The sequence below is a fragment of the Mizuhopecten yessoensis genome, unplaced genomic scaffold, assembly GCF_002113885.1.
Source record: "Mizuhopecten yessoensis strain PY_sf001 unplaced genomic scaffold, ASM211388v2 scaffold2303, whole genome shotgun sequence".
NCBI lineage: Eukaryota > Metazoa > Mollusca > Bivalvia > Pectinida > Pectinidae > Mizuhopecten > Mizuhopecten yessoensis.
Genome location: NW_018404479.1, coordinates 536,430 through 557,147, shown reverse-complemented (window position 1 = coordinate 557,147; position 20,718 = coordinate 536,430). Strand labels below are relative to the sequence as shown.

General features: G+C 35.9%; 1 protein-coding gene across 2 annotated transcripts in view; it reads right to left on the bottom strand.

Moving 5' to 3' along the window:
* Positions 1-20,718, bottom strand: part of LOC110445429 — a 176,327-nt gene that overhangs the window by 62,404 nt on the left and 93,205 nt on the right. The window contains exon 3 of one of the 2 annotated variants that reach the window (XM_021490054.1): positions 17,497-17,547. The exons of the other annotated variant lie outside the window; for it this stretch is intronic. Within the exon in view, the coding sequence (XP_021345729.1) occupies positions 17,497-17,547 (51 nt within the window). The remainder of the gene's footprint in view (positions 1-17,496; positions 17,548-20,718) is intronic. 2 annotated transcript variants of the gene reach the window in all.

Genomic DNA, 20,718 nt, shown 5'->3' with positions numbered 1-20,718 from the left:
ACCATGTATACCAATTAACACAAACCATGTATACCAATTAACACAAACCATGTATACCAATTAACACAAACCATGTATACCAATTAACACAAACCATGTATACCAATGACAGTACCAATGTATACCAATAAGAAGTAACCATGTATATAAAAAAAATGTAATCATGTTTACCAACAAACAGACATATCACAATGTGTTAAACAAAAAAATAACTAAAACTGTGAAAACAAAACAATGACAGGTTAATAGGGAGACTAAATCAGTCCACACAAGTCGCACATAAGACTTGGTACATTTGCATTCAAAGGCAGCAGCATGTATTACTGCAAGTGTAATCGACTTTATCATACGTAGTGATCATGGACGTGCGCTAATCTCGAATCGTAGTACACTCTAAGAAAAAAACACATTTCCATTTAAACTTTAAAGCAAACTACTTACTTTCATGTAGAATAGAGTTATTTCACCTTCAGGCAAACGTTCTTGATTCGATTTCGTTAAGGAAATCGAATTTATCGTTATTTGTACCAATAGTTCTCTAAACTTGTTGTGTAGCAAATGATCGGTTTGCGTCCGATATAGTTAGGCAAATCTGATTTTCGAGACGAAATAAAGCATCGAACCGTTTTAAATTTTCATGAGAAGTACCATTGATTGCCATCTTCAACTGGAAAAAAATGCATTACTAGCTCAGTCACAGCACTGCAGAAGTAGACAAAAGGAACGTCTGACCTTGTATCAATCTTCCTGATTAGCAACGAAAGCATACTTCAGGACTAGGGTATTCCATTGGATACATGATTTCTTGTGCAACGCTTTGTTCTGTGGCCTTGGAGTGAAGGGCGTTCACTTGCTGATAACAAAAAGTGGACATCTTATCTGCATTGAAGTAGTATCTAATTCTCGAAATTTCTGATGACAGTCTATTTGTTGCAAAGCAAGAAAAAAGCAATAAAGATTTCAGAAGCATAAATCAACAGTGTGAAATAACAGAAATTAAAAGGCTTATGCCATGATGTAAAATGTGGCACTGCCAGTTGCGTTTGATATTTTCAGGCTTTCAGTATTTGCATTTTCCATACGCGGTATTGAAAACGCATGTTTATAACACCTCCGTTGTATATATACACCAACTGTTTTGGCAGAGCCGTTGTTCAAAGCAATTTTTATGTAAAAGTAACATGACCCCATGTCTAGAATAAGGCAAACAATCTTTCATTATTTCTTAAAGCTTCCTTTCTCGTGTGACGTTATGAAAAACTGTCTGTGTTTTAAACTTGCAACGTGTCTTAGGTTCTTTGTATTCGCTTTGTACAACTTGGAAAATGTATTCAAAAGAACAATGGAAATTGCTTCACCACCATCTCGCGTTCTCTCACACACAGATATTCATGATGGTTTCACGATTATATCTTGTGGAGTACATTCAAATAAATCCAAGACGGTTGGTCGATAAATTGCATCAGCATTAAATTTGTCCAAGCCTAAACCGTTAATCATGATTAATGTGGAGGCTTTTGGAACTTCAGTGTGCATCTATCACAAGTTTGGGTAATAAATAGTTCGTTTTAATGACGCATAATCAATCAAAATATTAATACACGCTAATGTAAAAAAATAAATGACAAGGAGATGGAGTGCATAAGAAGTGTGACATAACACACTCATATACATGGATGGAACAGGGGTAAAAACCTACATCATAATTTAGATTTAATGCATTTCTCTATACTGTAATAGAATCTGTCTATTATGCCAAATTTTGTCGATATGGAATGTATTATATTTAATTTCCGGATTTCTGTTTTAGACATTTTAATGGCACAAGATTAGAACGACTTAGCTGTTTCCTGTACGGGCGGCGTCTCTTGATACCGAACGTGGTTTTTACCTTACACTAAATCAAAACAACTCTGACGCCACTATCGAGAAGGCCAAATTATAAAATTGCTGCCCGTCGCGAAATGCCAGGCAAAAATCCTTCAAGACATATCGTGTGGGGTTTGGAGGTGAACTCTAGGCCGTCATTATAAACGCCCAATTTGTATAGTGTTCTCTGTAAGGGTATTCGACATTTTGATTTAATGTACAAATTGTTTGACACAGGGGCGACCTGCCATGTCTTATGTAAACCTTCATAATTAATACGTCTCGGGGTCCGGGTAGGCTCCGATTTCATCATTACAGTACAGAAGTCTGGTATGTTGTACATACATGTAGTACATAGGCCCTCTGTCAGAGGTTGACAGCCTGGTAAGCTGGATATACAACCGTATATTAACCATCTTTTCTAGGTTTCAGAGCTGATACTACTGTTTTCAGATTGGTTGTGCCTTTGCCAGTTTAAGTTGGTGGTAATACATATACTGGTACATTTGTATGTGCTGTCGACCAAGCTATACTATTTCTTGTGTTCTGCTTTAAAAAATTGTTTTACAACGATGCAATTTATATTTAAAATGGCCTTGATTTTTGTCTGGTTTGGATTATACAGTATGGATACCGTGAACGATTTTTGCTGTTGTGTTCAAGATTACTGTGAAGGTGTCCTTCAAACCGGCTTTCTGTTGTCCTTGAGTCTATTTCTTAAGTGTCCCTGACTTTTTATGTAGTTTTTAATTAGATATTGTTTTACAGCATTTGCTTTGCGACCTACGTGAAATGTACAGAACACAAGGGTTTCAGTGTCTCATACCGCGATGAATTGTGTGTAGTAAGCTACGCCTTTCTGTGTTCGTTTTGATATGGAATCATTTACAGAATGTTAGACAAATGTTTAATTTTGTGTTTCACAATGTACGGCTACCGTCAAACCGACGGCTATATACACAACAAGATAGTTTGCAAATTCGAAAATAGTCATCAGCTAATGTAAATAATAATCTTTACTGCATTATATTATTTTAATATTAAATGTATCTTATCAGTTCATAAACAAGTATGTTATAGGTTAAGTTGAAAGTTTGAATATCATATTGCAGTGTGCAGTCAAACACGACATCGTCAGAATTTCTTGTATGAATGACAATGTATTTATGGACCTACTCAAAGGCTAATGACCAGCCTCTGTTGTTTTTGTTTTTTATATTAATTTTGATATTATTTTCCTGCCGCTTATATCCCAACTCCCCGATGCGACAGATTGTGTAACATATAATGAACTGAATGGGCCAGACGCAGAATAGATAAAAACTCATTACATCAAAACCAAAGCGGAACACATCATAATACTCGCGGCAGGCATGGATAGTAAAATTTAAACATCAAAGGTTGAAAGAGATCCGACGTGTATACTTATTTTTTTCAAATTATAAACACAAATAAAAAATGGATTAATACTGTATACTAGAAAATTGTCTGGCCTTAGATTTAAATCGGTTGGCAAGCTATAGTCTTAAAGTACATGTAGTAACATGTGGACAATTAACACTATGTTGTGAACTTAACGGTGTTTTGCTTCTATAACAAAAACATATGGGTTCTTACAATCAAGTCGTATTAAGAACACTGACATTCCTCAGATGATTGGTCGTGAGGTTTATCAACCTCGTATTATGTTGTTTCTATACTTTCCAACTAGTCCCTCTGTAGCTATTTTGAATACTGTTTCCTTCCCCTTCCATTTTTTTTTTTAACATTGGCGAGTTATTTCTTTCTATTTATTTATTAATTTAATAATTTATTCATCCTTTTTTAATTTGAAATTTAATCGTTATTGAAACATCATGTCGTTCGTTTCCTTGCGTTCTTCATTCTTTTTTTAAAGGGAGCGGTAGTTATTTTATACCTTTCGGATGGCGCATTGGATAGCACACTCGCCTTTCCACAAGACGGTCGGGGTTCGATTCCATGTTCTGGTGTATACAAAGGTACATGTATGTACAGGTAAGTAATATATATAAGCACTAGCGTACTTTATTGAGTAATATCTCGAACTAATGGCGTGCATTGCTTAATACATGTATGAACAGGTACACATGTACGCTGTTCTGATCACTGAGTATAGGCATATTTGTACGTGTATTTGGTGGGAAAAAGCTTTGGCGCAATGTACTTGATAGAAAAAGGGTGAGCGGATAACTTAATGTGCTAAATTTGTAGCGGGGGAAACATAGAAAAACGGTAAAAATGGAAGTTTTTCGTCACTTTCTTATTTAAATTTTCAGCAATCAACATTTTCTGGCGTTCAGCGTTAAGTACATGTAGTACTGGTGCCACGCGTATGATCTTCAAGGATATTCCTAAACGCCCCAATTAAATGTAGTACAGAAATTGAAAAGCAAGATACGGGCAGAAAATTTCTTGAAGTGCGATTATTGTCACTTTATTCAATTAGAAAATCGTGAATTCCTCGTTTAAGGTTCAGTGAACTTTGCCAACGTCAATAAACTAAACTTGGAACAGACTTCGTATTATCAATACTTAATATTTAATTGTTTAATATTTATATCCAATAAAATAAGTATGGCTATAAATTGTAGCGAGAACAGATATTAGTAATAATAGATAATAAAAAGTTTGTGTCTCCAATATCACGAAAACAACTATTCCGTCTTTGCGTATTGCAGAGTTATCTTCTCTTGAGAGCAGGTATTGATTGTTACGTCATTTGATTGTGAGAGTAACGTCATCAATTTTTGAGAAAACGACGTAATTTTCTCACACAAACCAATGACGTAACAATCCATACCTGCTCTCAAGAGAAGATAACTCTGCAATACGCAAAGACGGAATAGGCGATGTGACGACACCACGCAAGACATGTCAAAGTTTTATTTTATACACAAACAATGTACATGTACGTATTAAACGTGTCGCAACGTTTCAAGACCGACTGGTCCATTTGTCAATCTACGATTTTAATATCACACTGTGAAATTCGCTTATTCCATAAAATTCTATAAACATTTAGCTAAATACAATGTAATCAAACAGAAGCATCCTCCGACACAGGCGGTTGCCAGGTACTGGCCGCAGGTGCGTGTTTTTTTTTCTCCGGGTGCTCCGACTTTCCTCCACAACAAAAACCTTGCAGTACTTTAATGACCACAATTGTCAAGAGGATATAAAACACAAACAAACCTCTGACATATGAAAAATGTTCTACATACAATAATTACCATATTAGACACAAACAGCTATACACATCCGGCACGTGCACTTTAATTCCCCATATGAACACCACAGATGCATCATCCCGCAAATGTCATATCCCTATCCGACAAATATATAGCGACATTCGGCAGAGACGATATCAATCTCTCCGACAAATACAATATCAATATATGTGTATAACGTCATCAATATGACGAAAGCGATATCGATATCAGTATATTACGTCATCAATGAGACAAATATGATCCATGATATCTACATAAGGCAGACACATTCCGAAATCGATATCAAACAAATACGATATCTTTATACGGCCAACAGCAAATTAATATCCAACATTTGAGAAATATATCTTTGAATAACATAATGTCCATAACCATCCGGAACGCTCGTTTGAGATATCATCAACCGGACAGACTCTATCGAAGTTACGGTTTATTGACCATGTTGCTGTTATTTACTTACAATGAAGTTTGTTTAAATCCATATTACCCGAAGAGATACCTGACTCTTATAGTGCCAGACAAAGGCCGATCTTTTCGGCGATCATTCATCGTTTCCAGTCAGTATATAATCCCATTTTAGCATTATGGGATACAAATCATATAAGTCTAGCAAATTATTGGAATTGCATAGACATCCTTTGCAAACGAAATGCTATTCCCAATAAAAGTAGCATCGTGAACATTTCTGTTTCTGAAAAGTTGAGATGCGGTATTACATTGAGACCTTACTCAGTGAACTACGATCCATACTTGAATAAAAAGAATTCCGTCTTTGCGTATTGCAGAGTTATCTTCTCTTGTGAGCATGTATTGATTGTTACGTCATTTCTTTGTTAGAGTTACGTCATCAATTTTTGAGAAAACGACGTAATTTTCTCACACAAACCAATGACGTAACAATCAAAACCTGGTCACAAGAGAAGAGAACTCTGCAATACGCAAAGACGGAATAGGGGCTGTGACTGACATCTTATGAGCAGCTCACATTACTTGAATGAAGGGAATAGGGACTGTGACTGACATCTTATGAACAGCTCACCATACTTGAATGAAGGGAATAGGGGCTGTGACTGACCTCTTATGAACAGCTCACCATACTTGAATGAAGAGAAAAGGGGCTGTGACTGACATCTTATGAACAGCTCACCATACTTGAATGCAGAGAATAGGGTCTGAGACTGACATCGTATGAGCAGCTCACATTACTTAATTGAAGGGAATAGGGGCTGTGACTGACATCTTATGAACAGCTCACCATACTTGAATGAAGAGAATAGGGTCTGTGACTGACATCGTATGAGCAGCTCACATTACTTGAATGAAGGGAATAGGGGCTGTGACTGACATCTTATGAACAGCTCACCATACCTGAATGAAGGGAATAGGGGCTGTGACTGACACCTTATGAACAGCTCACCATACTTGAATGAAGAGAATAGGGACTGTGACTGACATCGTATGAGCAGCTCACATTACTTGAATGAAAATAATAGGGGCTGTGACTGACATCTTATGAGCAGCTTGCCAACGCTTCAAATAAGTGCGAATAACAGTTCATCGCTTACAAATGTAATATGGATGGCCTGTAATTCATAACCACCTGTACAATTATCTATAGCATTTTAGAGAGCATGTTCTCAGTTTATTTTATTTTCGTTATCGATGAATAAAGCTGTCAGGAAACACTACGTGTTTTGTACCTTATTTCCTCTAGGAGGGCTCGTGACGTACCCAACCCGATTACACGTCTGTAATATGTGTATGTCTACTGCCGTAATGCTTCTGGCAAAGATATTGTTAAAGTCTTGACATTTCTCAGCTCGCGCAACCCCTTGGACACACCAGATTGAGGAAAGCAGTCAATCCAATCCCTAGAGGAAAAGCGCCTCATTCTTTTACACTAAGCTTTTGGACAATATACAATTCCATGTGCTTGCCTTCCCGGTGTATCTTCAATATATGCCAGAGGTGCATGGACAGATATTGATTTTAGCCAGACGAGATGAGCAGTCCACTATAACAGAACTGTAGACAGACGAAAGTTAAAAAAAAACGCCAATCGAAATTTGTCAATTGTTCTTTATTCATTTAATTCAATTTAAACTCACATACTAAAACGTTAGCAGCAGCTATGCGACTTTAGTAGGCTGTTTGTTAAAAGAAAGGTAGTCCTGTCTCAAGTAACTTGCACGCGCGCGGATTAGTTTAGCGGGAATGTTTACAATGTCAGGTCAGGTGTTCATATCTCACTGCACCTGAATTTGTACTCTTAACGTAATAAAATCCGAGGTCAGGTTCAAATAAACAGGGCACCTTCTGGCTTAAACCGTTATAACAAGTGTCATAGAAGGTGATTTCAGGGCAACAGCTGGACCGAGTGAGTGTTGACACTCATAACGTGTTTCTTGCTTACGTTTTAAAGTACAAAACGCCTACCTTTGGCTTTATGGAACTTAAAGCAATGTTCACTGTACTTGTCAGTGTACTAATTGTACAGCTGAGACTTCCGGTAAGTTATAGCCTGCTATATATACAGGCGGGACTTCCGGTAAGTAATAGCCTGCAATATATACAGGCGGGACTTCCGGTAACCGATACACCACATATACAAACAGAACCGATTGCACATATATTTACATACATGTAGTTTCCGATTACCTGCTTTTAAAGTGTAGCCATGAACATATAAATATTCAAACAGCCGACGCATCATATGTCTTTTATTACAAGTACATGTGTCCTGTAGAACTCAACAAATTTCGGAAATCGACACACCAATTAAAGCCTGCATGACATGTTCTTTTAGAAATACTGGAAATAGACACAGTTGTAACTCTATAGCTTGAACATTTAGAACTTGGGTAAACGCAATATAAAATCGAACCTCTATGACAGGTAATACAAACTTCCGGTTACCGAAACATAATAGAATTTCTCCTTTCATTTGGTGTCTTTTTGATCCCTTTTATTATTTCGTTTTGGTCGAATTTGGATTTCAATTTTGTACAAGGGCACTAAAATAAAGTTTTAAACAGTGTTTGACGATTTTATAGAAGTTCATCTACATGTATCTATGTTAGCACTAAATATTTAAACGTTAGCTTGTAGCAGCAGACACCTTTTAAACTAATGATTCGTCATATAAATATTTATGATGTTTGTGTGAGAATAAAGGCTGTGATATATCATCATGACGCATGGTAGCGTACCGTCTAAGCATTGTATTTCAATGATGGCTGTCGGGCTGTGACGCGGCGTATTAAAGAGGGGATAGTTACACAGAATATACGCTAGCATGTATATATGAGGATAGAGCAGATCAATCATTGCCGGCGATTAGGATACAATATAAACCAGTATTTACCGTGTTAAAAGGTTTCGATTTTTTACACATACTGTTTCGTTAAAAGGATTTTTGACGTTTGACCATAACGCTAGCTTGTTATCATTATAAGTATATACATATCAGTAATGTACTGTGTGGTTGTAAAACCACTGTTAGTCTATATGTAATACCGGCGTAATATCATGGCGATGCATCAGCCTTACTTGTGATGCTGGGTTATAGTAACAGTTCACTTACCGTGAGATATATTAGGAGTGACCATGTAAACTTAACGTAATTTGTGATATATGTAGTTACCGCGTGTCAAAGTTCTTAGTCAACCATACTTGCAACCAGCTCAAAAGGATACCCATGTCTTCTACGTACGTTAGTCATGTCATTGAGATGCTTGCGAGACCGTACATTTTGTAAGCGTTCAAACGAATCAAGTAAACCTGTCTATCCTGCTGCCCTCATTATCAGCATTGTTAAGGTATTAATTCCGCTTTTGCTTACGCCGAATCAAACATCTTTATTGTATATAAATTGCAGTACACTGGTACAATTTTTGCCGGATATTGTATTGCATGTTTAACCCATCTATTAGTTATACTTAAACAAGTATTATAAATTCAATACATGAATTTTGAATAATTTATATCAGGCTAAAATATAAAATAAATGCGTCATCGTCAGTCTAGCAAAAAGGGTTATGAAAGGGTAATACACATGTACGTTAAAGCAACAGCTAACAGGAATTACATCTTTAGTATTTCCATATAACTGACTCGGTAAGGTAATTAATCAATTTGTAATTTGGTTTCATTGCAATGGTTTTAGTTTTCCTAAATTATGCAATAGTTTAAAACGCGGTTAGTTTTGAGGCAAAGCCTTGTGGAGAAAATAAACACTACAGAAAAAGTAAGTTGACATAATTCTATTGTGTATAGAGAGAGGCTCCAGTAGTCTAAACTCTGGTGATCGAACTTATCCGGTGTTTGTACATTGTCAAAATTTTCTATACTGTCGGCGAGCTGGTCTGTTGTCTTCAGTACTTTATCAATGTTACCGAGATGTTTGCTTGTTCTGTGCATAGCTTGTTTCAAAATTCTTCCAAAACCCATTACTTTCAGCTGTAATACGAATCAATATTTGAAACAAAGCATTTTAACTGTAACTTGTTATTTCCCAGATGTTTACTTTTGCAAATACTCATTTTATATTGTAACCGGACTAGACCATGTAGCAATTTGTAGTTGCAAGTAGATGAGATATATTTGAACACTGGAGGACAACGGCGAAACTGCCAACGACATTTCTAAAGTACAAATGTAACACCACCTAGCTAACGATTTGTTTAGCTTTACCAAGTATTTTTCCTGACAAAACTCCCACAGGAATTATGCATCCGCTAAAAATATACTCGATTCACGTTGGTAGCTTGATCAATTCACATATTCAACGCTGAATGTAAAATGCATTAAAGAGTTTTGTTAAGTTTTAAACAAAATGTCTGCAAATTCTCTATTTTAAGGTTTGTACTTTTTGGATACAAACTAATAGCATTGACCTAAATGTCCCTTTTGACAATCGCTATCGTTATATTTCTAAGGGTTTCGTGATGGCTGTCGTGAACACAATGCCGACCTAGCGCGTTCATTGCACAACAGTTTGAATACAGGTTGTATGAAAGACACGTTTATTAGGTCACATAAGAGCGTTTTGCGGCAAAAAGAATAAAATTGAGTAAACCATGTAGTGTTCCACAGAAGGGATCTTCCCTGCACTGCTCGTCAGCTCTAGATCTATCCTTACCTGACAGGAACATGGGGATTCCTCACCAATTGTCTGGTTGTGATCGCAGAGTCGAGATCCCAGGAGAGGTGATTCGTTCTCGTGTTCTGTTTACGAGCTTGGTATTCCTACGCGACTACGATTGCTAGATAAACTACCGCATCATATTCGGCAAGATCAAATTATTATTGATTCTTCAAATCACGCGTCTAAAATGCAAGCGTATCTGCGTGAAATCGCTAAGACAATATTTTTTTGTTTAATTTCTCATAAAACTGCCATCTGCCATCAAGGGAATGAGATGTTCTGGACGATCAAACAAAATGGCTACCATACATAATATCTCCGGAGAATCATGAACTGGAATTGGGTTGCTGCATGTGTATACTACTGTCAAATCTCATTCTGTGAGATTATTTCAAAACTTTTTAAACGCTATTAATCAACTCATAAAATGTAACAAATTAAAGATATTTATTCTATCGTAGTCACAGCATGTTCCAGCTGTACCTAAAGACGGTATTCCCAGCTATGAATGGTAGGTCGTCCGCCATTAATCTAGCCTTCAGTGCCGATTTCATGTTAAGTGCATCCTACACTTTCCAATTGGATGGATGTACAATGTAGACATACAGTTACTTTATTTACCGAAGGTATTTTTGGGCGGATTGTTTTTATTTATATATGTGTATACTAACATATATAAAAAATCTAGATTATAGCAGTTAATAGGACGACAAACACAAACAACCAATCCAAAAACCTAGACAACACACTTTTCAAAAATGCGCTGTAAAACACAAATATTCACTAAAAAATAAAAGAAATCAAACGTTTAATTTCAAAATTTTGTTGGTACACTTTACGCAAACAAATTAAGCAGGTTTAACTAAAACAGAAAGAAAAAAATGCACGGAAACACAACGACTCGTGCTACTTGTGCTGCAAAATTAACATATCCTTCCGGGATAAAAAAGAAGAAGTTATTTTTGGATTGGATCGCGTCGTGTTTACTTTCTTTGATAATGTCTTCTTTGTTTTTGTTGATGTCTTTCCGTATTGATTTTTAAATTCCCATTATGTCACTGTGTGATGGCGCTGTAGTGTTTTTTGTACCCCTGTTTTAGCCGAATTTATACGAATTTTGTGTATTGTTACATATAACTATGTATGCTGAAATGTAGTGAAAGACATCCACTGTATACTATACAAACTTCAGTTTACATACGCCGGGCTCGAATGTGTATACATATACATTAAATAATGTGAGGGATGTTAAGGGCAGCCATCAAAAACTGATAGGATCTTCTGAAGGACGGCAATGGGCATAGAAGCCATTTTTGCTTTTCAATTGAGTGGAAAAATACTGCTTGTGCCAAAATATTTAAAACAAAAGTTGTTTTTCTATACTAACCTATCCGTGTATCCTTTGCTATAAATCTACGGGACGTCACTATCGTCCTCAGCTGGTATTAGGCAGACACAGTTTAAAACCAGAGACCTTCCAAGGGAACCATTAGAGTGAAGATAGGCCGGGACTGACGCGAACAGTGTATAATAAGTGCTTAGTATAATGGATAAAACCAGGAAAGCGGAAAGTCTTCAGATTCCAATCACAAACATCCCGGATGTGCAAAGGGTGGTACATGTATAACGTTCACGTGACACCTATATATTAAACTTCTATATTTTCTACTGTTTTTAATTTTCCACTGAGTTTATTTACTATTGCTTTGCTTATGCGAAAGGTGTTTGTTTTGGCTAAGAGTATCTTCCCCTGTCCAGCTAGGTATGTCTCAATGGTCATTGTTCACAGGATTTACGGCCTATACATTGGACACTCATTTGATGCTTTGCGTTTATAATTCATGGATGGCAGCTTTGGTAAAGCGGTAACTTTGGAATGTCATCATCCAAAGTTTGAACCCTACTATTTCTATTGTCTTTTTCCTCATTATGTACATCTGTATTCTTTCTTAAAACATTCAAATTTCGAGCAACTATAGCTCTGGAAATGGCATCGCAATGTGTGAATTTTTATGGAATACTTCTTCAGAAAAAAGTCTCAAATACTTCTTTCACAACAGTGTCAATGGGGTTGTGGGTAGGGATGATGGTTGAGGGAGTGTGAGGGATGGGGAGTAACACTATAGTTTTACTTGTGGATATCCTTTACCTGAGTTAACATCCATGTAACTTGTTGGAGTACTGTGTCTTGTTAATGTGCAATCTTTACAAGTTCAAAATCATGTACTTAGTTGTACACGTAGCTTGGTACTTTCCGAGAGCAGAGGTAGTTTTTATGTCATCAGTCCTTATCTCTTAAGATGAATCTGTAAGCGCTCGTTGTGTCGAGTCATAAAGGGTAGAGCGTGCAACTAATCTAAACGAACTTGTTTAATGTATAAACTTGTATTTTTTCACAGTAGCAAAATTGCGTCGAAAACCAATACCTGTTTTCTTCATAACTGAATATTTTCTATCAATGGAACGCCACTTGTACTCCGCTGTGGGTCTGGGAACGTATAATTAGGAAACGTCATTTTAAATTGGCAAAACTGCAAACACATTGACTAGTGCTACAAAATGTACAAATATTTGTATTTAAGGTGGGGAAGACGGAGAGGCATCTCGTGGTAATTAATCACACTCTTTCATGATACGAATGAAGTGTCAGGATTATAATTATTTGTTGAACTTGTTGCAACTCGAAAAACCAAGCGGTTATTGTCGACATAAAAACGAATGAAGTTCAAACATCTCAGCGAAAATTGCCGAAATAATTAGTTGGCATGTCGTTGCTCAAGTACATATTTTTAAAAGTCTCCCGTTTCGTTTTGTTTTTAACAATTCAAAACCCATTTGATTATTTGAATTAGTTCCTAATTAACAATTTTCCACAATTGCGATTTACTCAGCACAAAGGATGAAGAAAACCAACTTCAAAAATAATATCATCACATGTATATGTAATCATATCATAATACGAGTTATTCAGCTAAATCGTTTGGTGAAATCGATATAAAGATATTAAATTTTCCCCTTCACTAATCTGCGAAAGCTTAGCATTTAAATGCGCGCAGTTGTAAACATGCATAGGGTTAACATTCCTGTGTTACGGTATATCTGCATCAGTATGCATCACGGCCAACGTTTTGTATTTAGCAAGTTGTGTTTAGGGTGTGCACATATTATAAGGACTTGTGCATTCTGAATACATTTGCTCTTCTAATTCTACATATAGAGGTTTAAATTCAATACTCCCAGCAGTGATTTCCATTCTATAGCTTTAAATCTGTACAAAAGCCTGTATTTAAATCATATTGCATAATACCATGATTTCTATGGGAATCTTTTCAAAATCGTTTTGATTCACATCTTAATGCAATGGAGAAGTCCAATTGAGATTTGCTAAGTGAGTTATTGACTTATGAAAAGGCCTGTCGTTTTGATAAATGAACTTCACATGCCTTCACGAAGACTTCAAAAGAATTGTACTTTAATTGCCTTCCAGGAAGTTCACCGAGCTCTGCTTCATTTCCTCCCTGCTCCCGCTATCATCTCTAACACTCCTTTTAATCAACGTTATTAAGTGGCTTTAACATACAAGAGACCGAACCAACAAAATTACATCAAATCATCGCAAGTGCTTGAATGAAATGAAAATACGAAAACACATCACCAATGTAAGCGGTGTCGTTACGCGTAATGTTGAGTGATGATACTGGCAACACACTCGCTACATATAAATCATATCTGAACTATAATAACAAACGTGTTCAAAGAAAACGGGTTTTTGGGATAGAGAAAAAACAACCGATTTGATTTTCTCGATTTGACAGGAAGTACAGTGTACATATGCGAAAAAGCGTCAATGAACGATTTTTCTTTTTCTTTTTGGTGTTTTCTCGCGTCTTTTTGCTTTCCCATACGTGGAATGTGCATTTTGGTGTATGAATTGATTTTATGATGTAATTTTGTCTATTTTACACATTTCAGGTTCAAATATTAATGACTTGTTCATGATAACAAAAGTAAAAATGAAAATATATGAGCTTAGATCAAAATAAATCTGGTATACGAATTGACCTTCATGTATTACAGTGTAATCATGTCGCTGGAAGAATAAAGATTTTTATCATAGATGATAAAGTCAGAAACAAGACTTCGTGTACAATGCTAGCCATTTCTTTGAATGTCATACATGTAAAAGAAACTAATGTTCCCTTACTATTTATTCAATGGTAAAATGTATACACATTTTCTTGATTGAAATATGAGCTTTACGAAGAACTACCTTTCCCTATTTTTGGCATTGAAATGTTGGGAATATTAGCCCAGTATCAACGGTGTATAGTGATAGTGTGACCACATCCAAATCACTGTCCATTGATGTCGTTTCCGGACTGATTGGTATCCTTCAAAATTGCTCCGAATGTAAAGGAAACCAATCATTGGATTTACGTGTTGACCCTTACGAAAGCAATCTCTTTTATTACCCGTATCCTACATCGCGGGGAGGGGGATTTCTCCCAAGCAACAAGATAGAAATGTGCCTGTCCATGTCGCGTTCCCAACTGTGATTGTTATTGTAAGAAGAATATGTCAAACACCATGTAATTATCCCCTGATCAATGTAGTTGATATACAAATGGGACCCGTCTGCCCGTGCATCCGGTTAAGAAGCGTTGGTCTCGTCCCTGAATACCTTACTAAGACTGCTCCCCTTTCGGTACTTTCATGATTGATGCATCTGGGGTTGCTCTACTGATTGCAGGTTGATGAGGCTGAATTTGACCTACTTTTCACGATTCAGTGACTTTGTTAAGAAGAATATACATGTTAATAAGAGAAGGTCTCGTCCATAAATGCATTACTACAGCTAATACCCCCTTCGATATTTTTTTGATTGATGTCATTGGGGTGGCTCTTCTGATTGCATGTTGTGGATGCTGAATTTCACGCTTTGGTGACTCGGTGAACAGGAATTTTTATATTGATTTACACACTACACGTATTAGCTGGGGATATCGATAACGGCGTCTTCTTGTTTTCACTTATATACATTGCGGCGAATGGAAAACGGGTGTATAATTAAAAGGGGGTATAGTTATGGAGCATCAAAACAACGAGGAGAATAATTTAACATTAGGAGATTTCTTGAATTGGATAGACCATTAAGGTTTATTGTATGCATGGCTATTGTACTCTGTCAAACATCTATCATGGGATTTTCAGCGTCATTGCCATGAACACTTAATGAATAATGTTACATTAATTTAAGAGGCAATAAATCATTCCTCAAAAAAGAAATACTCAAAGAACAAAATCTTTCATTCATATTGTGTTCTTAACATTTTAATGTAAACCTATAGGTTAAATAAAGACCTCATATAACTTGCACTTTAACTGGAGAACCAAGAATCGTCCCGTTTCCCTTTTAAATTTCCGGAAAAGCAGCAAGTGTGACCTGTTGTCTGTTACTGAAAGAGTTTCTACCACAGTCGTAACGTTTTGGACAAGATTTTCGTCAAAACATTTTTATAATTTATCGTTGAATTCAAAACACTGTAGAATAGTTTCGGCTTTGCAAGTATCTATTAATGCTTTGACATTTATATTTTGTGCATGTAAATCATGACGTTTTAATAAGGAATTTAAGTATAGAAGACTATATAAACACTGACAAGAGGATCTTCGACGAGCTGAATTGCATGTGAATGCTTTAACACAACAACCAGAAAAAAAAGGTCAGAGGAAAAGGTTACGTGTTTGAGATTCTTTTTATCACTATCTTAACAAAAAATCAATGCATGACTAACGTATTTTTAGCAATGAGTTTGGACATATTCCTTGCTTCACGTTACATGGTACATGTCAATTAAGCGTCACGATGTTATTACTTAAACGAAGTGTTGAAGCCTGTTTATAGGAGTAACAAGATGCATCTTTTCACCGTATGAAAGAGTAAGACAGGAAACTTACAGTGGACATACATGTATGTCTTTTACGTACGACGTTTTAATTTCCCGCTTTTTATGACATCTGCTTTACAAAAACTATGTACAATAAAAGTTTAACTTTACACGAATATTATTTCAGTTTAATATTACTGTAGCATGTAATTTTCACTTTAGCAGTACACATCATATTATTTATAAACGGCTGTACTTAAGAATATCGGTTAGATGTGCAGTGCCTTTTACGTCAGTGCCTGTTTCAATATCTTTCCAAAGTGAACATTACATTTGGTTGGAGTGTTACTCTAAATGGTTAATGCATATGTACTACTAGCAAAGCTTGGAGTACATCTACCTAGTCTAAGGAATCTACTTACTTTCTGTCACAGGAAAACCCTCTTTTATCTTGATCTTAACCATTTCAACAAAGCCCTTTTGCAGTAACGGTTGGGCATCACTATAATAATGCATGTCGTCTAGTTCCTTCAGGCTGCGGTTCCGTTGCGTGGGATACAGAACATTTCACATGTAGATTGCCTCCAAGACATCACCACCATTTATGGGTAACGCTGATATACATTCCAGTTAGACAGACGCAATCAAGCAATAATGTTCGGTGATTTTTGCGTCCTTGCTTAATACTTTTAATTTAAGACAGAAGCAGATTCTAAAGTCAAAGTATTTTACATATACAGGGTAGATAATTGATGAAACGGTAAGTAGTGTATTGCTACAGTCTAATAGGTGCCATAGTCACAAACGTAAATGTTCGAGAAGAAAATGGAACATTATCTTAGTCGATTAACAGGAAGTGTCGTATGGATTTATCTAGTGAGTAAGGGATTCGTTTTCAGTACATGTGTACTTACAATTCCACTTCCAATTTACTTTGAAATCTTGTGGGGAATCGGGGGCGCCATTTCTTAGCACTTTGCTTACGGTCGTACCACACAAAGTGCATTGCACGACATACCCTGTTATAAATTTTAATGAACTAGGTCATGTCATAAAAAACCTTGTAGTCGGTTGCCCCTATCTCCTACAATGCCACAAAATTGCCTCAAAGAGTAGATTTTGTTATGACACCAGATTGACGTATTACATATGGATTGACAATGTTATTTCAGAAAGATTATGTATACTAATCAAGATAAGGATAAAAATGAAAGTGAGGATTTGTGAGTGACACAGTGAAACTGGAAGTAATAAAACAGCGTGCGCAAAGTCATAGAAAGCGGAAGTTTGTGCCAGTGATTAGGAAATGAGAGTGAAAATAGAGAATGTTTGCTGTTCAAACCTCGCACTTTCGGCGTGTGGGACGCTTGTCGCCACGATCTTTTATGGTGTCCTGTTTTCAAATGAGAAAAAAAAAATGAAATCAGATATATTAATATTTCAGCACACAATTTCGATGACGAAATATGATTAAACATGATATTGAAGTTCATTAATGATTTTACGAGTTGTCATTTCATCACATAATTGATTTTCCATCAAATATGGTAATGGATGTCGATGACAGATAAGTCACATTGTTTCTGGTTGTTTGTCTTGAAAGAGAGATTAGCTGACTTTCAAACGTGATGAGAACTGAAACTGTGACAGTTCGATGTCGACTTTTTCATTGCATAACTGCACGTCACCGTTTTATGGTTTGGAGGCAATACAATCAATCGGTTAATTAAAGCTGATATTTTGGATTTTATACTATTGTTTTATGTCATTCCTATACAATTGTTTTATTACAATGTACATGAATACCATCGTGTCACAATTCAATATATTGTTTTACCGTACACGATCTTGACCCCTCGTACTGCATTGCCAAAGTAAGACTCTGATTCCAGTTAACTCACATGCGCAAGAAAACGGTTATCCCTTTCGCCATCTTTGTTATGCGTCAAGAAGACAAGCTTAAGATTAGATTGATTTAATGTGTAACTAAGGTGAAGAGAATGTACGACGATAGCGATAACTGGCCCGACAATGGCAATGTTATACCTGTCCCGGATGATATTTCACGCCAATTACTCAGTCTCGATTAAAAGACAATTGCTGTCTTCCATCACCAGAACACATCTTTCTGTACTTGATAATTATTATGCTTAGTCACTATTAATATTCAAATATTCAAGCGAATTTTTCAGTCCGGAAGATTCAAATCATATGTGCGTTCGCGCCCAAATTGGATTTTGAAAAGGATTTTACTAACTTGCATCAAAATACAACGTCACACAAAAGCAAAAACGCCAGGTAAATTAGTTCATCTATAACTATAAAAACAGTTGCATCAGAATAATTAGAACGGTTCATATTTTTTTCGCTGGTGATCACAGTTTAATCTGTGTTTCCCCAGCGACTTATGATAGATAACTTTTTGGAAAGCAAATGCTTGTTTTTGTTCTAGGGTTGAATGCATAAAACTACCATTCGCGGTAATTCATATCCCCGAAGGCATAATGAATTTCAAAATCTCCCTTACACCTCGTCGATACATCTACATTGTATTACACACTGTAAAAATATACATACATACCATCAAGTATTTGTAAATGTATAGTAGATGGTCCATGCTGATTTCTGTTGAATACTTCACAGTTGTGTATATTTGATGGGATATGGGCATTATTATAAATATTTGAACAGAGCTAAAATTGAACACTGGCACCAATTCCCTATTGAGTCTTATATCAGTTCTGTACTATTCAACCAACTTACCTGTATCAATTAACTATCGATCAAGGCTGAAATCTGATGTTACTTACTATGCAAACTTAAACTTATATATGACTCATTGTCAAGTCATATATTTATCTTATCCAACTGGACCAAAAAAATCACCTATCACTTATATTTATATCATTCTTACATGCAGCATAACTTGTCCAGAAACCTTCATACCTATTTCGTTTTTCTACAGTTACATGTACATTGATACATCTCAACGTGTAACATGCTGTATGCTGTTTAACAACATTTTCAAAAACAAACAACAACCCTATCGAACTTTGGTCACCAATGACTTCCCGTGCCTCACTTTAAATCACTAACACATACTATAACCTGTAACATCAAGTGCGTTTCGTGTAACGCTACACATTGTTGAGTGCAGGAGCACGTGTATTACTGGTGTATCTAGTTTCTTCTCTAATAGGTATTGCACGTGTGCTGTAATACTGTATCTAAGAGTGTATTGGGCTAAGCTATTGCCCAGCTCACACCGTAAACAGATCTGGTCGAAGTAGCGGTAGTTGTTTTATTATTGCTTTGATTTAAATGGCGACTGTAAATTATAGACAGCCGAGCCGTGTTTTAGCAGATTAAAATGAAAGTTAACATATCGACCGAAAAGATAATACACAAGTTTAAAATCTGAAATAAAAACAAAAAACAGCAACAATCTGCGGATAGCAAAGGTTTCTACACAAGGTCTTATTCTCATTTTGAATAGGTTGTCTCGAATACTTTAGGTCTTTTCATAACTACATGCATGTGTTAAAGGAATCACGTTTAAATCCTTATTATCAGTGTATACCATTGTCTATAGTCGTTGTCATGTGATTGACGTAAGTTAACTTTTTGTATAATGTGATGTACAATATGAAGTAACCTGTTTATTCTAAAGCTCTTAAGCGCTTTAGAGTAATTTTACAAATTATATAGGGCGCTATGTAACTGTTGTGAATACATACATATTATATATATTTATTATACCTGATATTTCTTACATGCAGGTAGTTCCAACCTATTGGAAAATCAAAAACATTTAAAATTCAACAGTTCAATATCTAAGTCAACATTTGTAACTGACAGTTTATTTTGTTTAAGCTTCATTTTTTACGGCCCATCGACTCTTTTTGGGAAAAGACAACATTATAAACAGTTAACAAAGTAAATCGTAAAATCAATTTCATTCGAAGTTGATGATAACGTACTGTAAATTTAAACCTGTTTCAAGCGTCCTAATGAACACTGATCACTTCAAATACGAAGTAAAATACGCATTTATTGAAATAAAACCCAGTTTGTCGATGCAGATAGCCAAAGAAAGAAAGTATTTCCTTTACTTTATGGCATTTCATCCATTTACATTTAGATCGCGTCAGTAGACCTATGGGTACAAAACATAAACATTTATGTGTAAGGTGTCCTGAAACATATGCTATAAAAATAAAACATTAGGGAAGTTAACACAATGGCAAAAAAATGCAAGTACAATATACACACCTCTACTAAGATGACACTAGACTGATGTAACTAAAGTTACTGTATGACGCGTAGAGAGTTTCTCTTTTAGAATCTATAATTTTGGTCAGCATAATCAAGCGAAGTTACATAGTAATCACCGTTGTTCGGATATTAAGAAAAGTAACCTGTATAAAAACATTTCATGAAAGAAGAGCAAAAATGTATATCCTGAATATGTTACAATGTGCTGACCCAAAGTTAATTAACCCTATGTATTGAAAAATGACACGTATGGTATATGTAGTACCGCATTTATATACTCTTTATATCA